Raw genomic sequence first — 3,278 nt, forward strand, 5'->3', positions numbered from 1 at the left:
TTGCTCGTGAGAGTACATTTTTGTTTGTGATTTCGTACACTATAACGTTCGCGAAACTATAGTACGGGGTCTGTCAGAGCATAGAGAGTAATATTTTAAAGAGGGTGAGCACCATTCTCTACCAGAGTCTGATTGTCGTATTTGGCGGCATCATATAGTTTGAGGTTATGCCCATCGTTGATGAAACAAGTATTCAGCGGATATTTCATATTCACATCAAACTCAGGTGCAACATCCAAGAATTGAGTTATATATTGAGTTTGAACATATAACTTCAAATGAGGTTCAACATGACCCAAATGTGCAAGATGACAAAATTGAAGCATACGAAGGAATGAACAATGATAGTGACGAGGAGTTCAAAGCTACATATGAAGCCGGCGACGAGGACGAGGACGACGATGGGGGAGGTGAGGCAGTCACAGAAACTTTAGTGGTTCCACCCATAGTTAGTCAACCGATGGACGTTTCACCTTTTTGTGCGTAGCTTGGATCTTGACGTCATGAATGCACCAGAGTTTTCCGAATATGCGAACATATGTATGTGAGCATGGTAGTATGTTTACTTAGTGTTTTGTTTTGGCGGGTCGATGAGCGACAATTTATTCTTTTTACAAGTGTTGCTGATCCTGAGGACGGGGAGTTCAGGATCAAAATGGAATACAGTTCTAGAAAATCAGTCATTGCGGTAATTTGGAGTTACACTATCTCCAGAGGAGTCAATTACGTTGCTTATGAATTTGAGCCACAAATTTTCTATGCAAAATGCAAGACTTATGGACGTGGGTGCGATTGGCTTATTCGAGACAGCTTGATACAGAAGAAAGCTTGCTGGGAGATTCAAGATACAACGGGAGGCACGTGTTTCATGGGAACGATCTCACATGATCACTCCAAGTTGGACTCGGACACGATTGCTGAGGCTATAAAGCCATTGGTTGAATCCAACCAATCCATAAAGGTGAAATCTATAATTGCGGAAGTCCAAGCAAGATTCAACTACACTATTAGTTACCGAAAGGCTTGGTTAGTAAAGCAGAAGTCGATAGCTAAAGTTTTTGGTGGATGGGAAGAATCTACGTAGCTTTGTCGTTATGGTTCTCTACAATGGTTCAGAAGATTTCTGGTTCACAATTCTAAATAGAAACACAACCCCTGTATAACGGGAGTAAAGAGGTGGATGGTGTTAGGATACTTCATCGGGTATTCTAAAGTTTTAATCCATGCATAAGAACCTTCAAATATTGCAAGTCACTAGTTCAAATTGACGACACCCATCTATACAGTAATCAACAGATGGGTAAAGTCAGTGATTGGTTACAGATTCCTATCTCGCAACCGACTGTTGCGACAGTTTCCCAATTGTTGAATCCATACGTCGAGTATGGTGCTCCAAATCATGGCACTATACTCCCTGAAGAGTATAACAATACTGATCAAGAGAGATGGCCTGTCCCGACAGAGAAGGGACTATGCATACCCGTACTGGCGAACCACTCAGTCCGTAGGATGCCATTCAACATACTTGAAGTAACGGCCCTACCATGTCACACACATTAAGGTGGGCAAGTAGTTCGGCCGGGATGATGATGTCGATGTATGGTTGTCGACAAACTGCAAAATATTACATGGGCTAAGTTAGATTATTAATACCATAAATTATTCTTATAAATTAATACTGATATTGACCTCTTCCATGTAGTTTATGTCGTGCCTAATAGACGTCGTGCTCCTCGACATTCACTCCTTGTCGTGGATGATGACTCCACCTGCAATACACAACGTTATAACAGAGTTTAAATTACGTATTGCCAGTGAAACATAAATGAAATATGAGTCAAACTCCAATAAATTATGTACTGTTATTTACGTGCAACTGGTATATCAACTGATACAAGCTGCTGTCTTGAAATGGGCGCAAGAAAGGGCATTTGCTCCCATGCCCAAACAAACAACAAATCAAGCGGGCCGTCCATGTCCTTGCAATCATACCACGATGCACAGCACAGTGACCTATAAAGATGTGTGAGATTTGCTGTCCCCCAACTTTCAACTGCATATGCCGTTGACTTATCCACGAAGAGGGTGGTTCCCAACAGATAAAAGATGTAACACCTAACGTATCGCTGAATAGACTCCCAAGTGTCTAGAGGTTGTATGTCTATGATATGGCAAACCCATGCCAATTTTATGTAACTTTTAGATGAACTACTCACCATGGGTTTGCTGTCGAAAATCGGCATGCTCTGATTGACCAAGGAGTCTTGACTACTATCGGTCAAACCGGTCACAACCTCTCCATCAATCGGCAGGCCAAATATGTGTATCACTGATTGGCAATACAAAAGAATGAGTCTCTGGCCTCCACCTTTCCGCAAGAGTAAATAGCAACGCGGAATGCCCTCTGATATGTCCCACTCTCGAGACATGGTAGAATCATGTTGTTCCTAAGGCCTGGTCAATCGTCGGATGTCACATCTCTGGTGGATCAAGTTTACGCGGTAAAAGATTCTTGTTAGCTTGGTATAGGACATCCAAAAACAGAAAATAGAAAACAATTTTATAATTGTCCAAAATTTAAAATCAAAATTAAATCCAAAAATAAAATAAAAATAATTACATAAAATTCAAAAAACTAATACAAAAAATTATAGATAATTTACATTAGGGTTAATATTATTTATTCAAATTAAGAAAATAAAAATTACAATATAATAAAAAAACATTAAAACAGAAACTAAAAATAATTATATAAAATTCAAAAAATCACATTTTTTATATTTCTGTTATTTATTAATATTAATAACTACCAACTAGTACAAATACAAATATTATAAGATAAAATAAAATAAAACATAATTACAATTACAAATACAAATATTATAACATAAGATAAAATAAAACATAATTGCAAAAATTCCAAAAAGATAATTTCCATTTATATTATTTATTAATTTTAACAATTACATTGTAAATTATCTTATTTACTAAGTTCAATAAAAATAATTTTTGAAATAAAAGGAAATAAAAATATAATAACGGAAGTTCTAAAAGAAATTTATCAATGTTTTATTCTTTATTAATTTTAATAACTACAAATTAACTAATTAAATTACAATAACATTATTACAATAAATAAAATTGTTAATATTATCACAAAAAAATAAACAAAAAGTATTTAAATTATTTAATTTGCTACAACTGCTAATAATAATATCAACTAAAATAATCACACTAAAGATAACACATTCTAAATACTAAATTTTAAGTTAACAAAG

At 35.7% G+C, this 3,278-nt stretch overlaps 1 protein-coding gene across 1 annotated transcript; it reads right to left on the bottom strand.

The window, feature by feature from the left end:
* Window positions 1-1,862: 1,862 nt before the first annotated feature.
* On the bottom strand, window positions 1,863-2,429 carry LOC130975505 (serine/threonine-protein phosphatase 7 long form homolog). The gene has a single exon (XM_057900295.1). The coding sequence runs from the start codon at window positions 2,427-2,429 to the stop codon at window positions 1,863-1,865; it is 567 nt and encodes a 188-aa protein (XP_057756278.1).
* Window positions 2,430-3,278: the final 849 nt, after the last annotated feature.

The sequence above is a fragment of the Arachis stenosperma genome, chromosome 4 (assembly GCF_014773155.1).
Source record: "Arachis stenosperma cultivar V10309 chromosome 4, arast.V10309.gnm1.PFL2, whole genome shotgun sequence".
NCBI classification, from domain to species: Eukaryota; Viridiplantae; Streptophyta; class Magnoliopsida; order Fabales; family Fabaceae; genus Arachis; species Arachis stenosperma.

What these genes read in the sequence shown, in the direction of transcription:
- LOC130975505 (XM_057900295.1), bottom strand. Translation starts at nt 2,429, where the DNA reads ATGTCTCGAGAGTGGGACATATCAGAGGGCATTCCGCGTTGCTATTTA.